Source organism: Gekko japonicus, unplaced genomic scaffold (assembly GCF_001447785.1).
Source record: "Gekko japonicus isolate JY-2015 unplaced genomic scaffold, Gekko_japonicus_V1.1 scaffold70331, whole genome shotgun sequence".
In the NCBI taxonomy this organism is placed as follows: Eukaryota; Metazoa; Chordata; class Lepidosauria; order Squamata; family Gekkonidae; genus Gekko; species Gekko japonicus.
Genome location: NW_015240030.1, coordinates 1 through 622, shown reverse-complemented (window position 1 = coordinate 622; position 622 = coordinate 1). Strand labels below are relative to the sequence as shown.

Sequence of the window (622 nt, the reverse complement as noted above, 5' to 3'; positions counted from 1 at the left end):
TTCTTCCTGTTTTCTTCTCTTTCTCCCAGAATTCATGTTTCTATGTATTAGAGTTTCATACTTATGGCCCAAAATGAGCTCTGTATATAAGCATTCAGTTTTTATCATGAAACACAACTCGGGTGTAATATGAAATAAGTTATCTAACATGCTGTAAAATTATCATAGGAGCTGCATGCCTCTTCTCTTGAAAACCGTCTTCTTGATCAAATTCGAATAGTGTTTCCCAAAGCTATCTTCCCAATTTGGGTTGAACAGCACACTTGTATTTATATCCAAATTGGTAAGTACTGATGAAAGTACTGCTTATGATATTCATTACAGATGAACGATTGTAAAGTAGCATGTATAAAGTTTTTCTCCCCTTCTTAATTCCAGTTACTCTAAGACCAGCTGCTCACTATGGGAGAATCGAACCTCGTACAGAGCTTTTCATACGGCCAAAAATACGCGAGCATGAAGAGAGCTCCACCACATTGCCTTCAACCAAAAGTGACGTTTCATGGGACAGTGCTTCTAAAACCAAATTGGATAAAAGAGAAAAAATGAAGGAACTGTGTGCCAAAGAAAGTAATTTAAATATAGGTGGCCAAGATCATACGCCGAATGCAAAAGCATTCAA

At 37.0% G+C, this 622-nt stretch overlaps 1 protein-coding gene across 1 annotated transcript; it reads left to right on the top strand.

Annotated features, from left to right (window-relative positions):
• Nucleotides 1-168: 168 nt before the first annotated feature.
• LOC107125421 (peroxisome biogenesis factor 1-like) lies at nt 169-608 on the top strand (the record flags this gene model as incomplete). Its single annotated transcript, XM_015428844.1, has 2 exons — nt 169-283; nt 379-608. Coding segments are annotated over 2 exons (345 nt in total), but the record flags the coding sequence as incomplete, so codon positions are not given.
• Between the last annotated feature and the right edge of the window lie 14 nt (nt 609-622).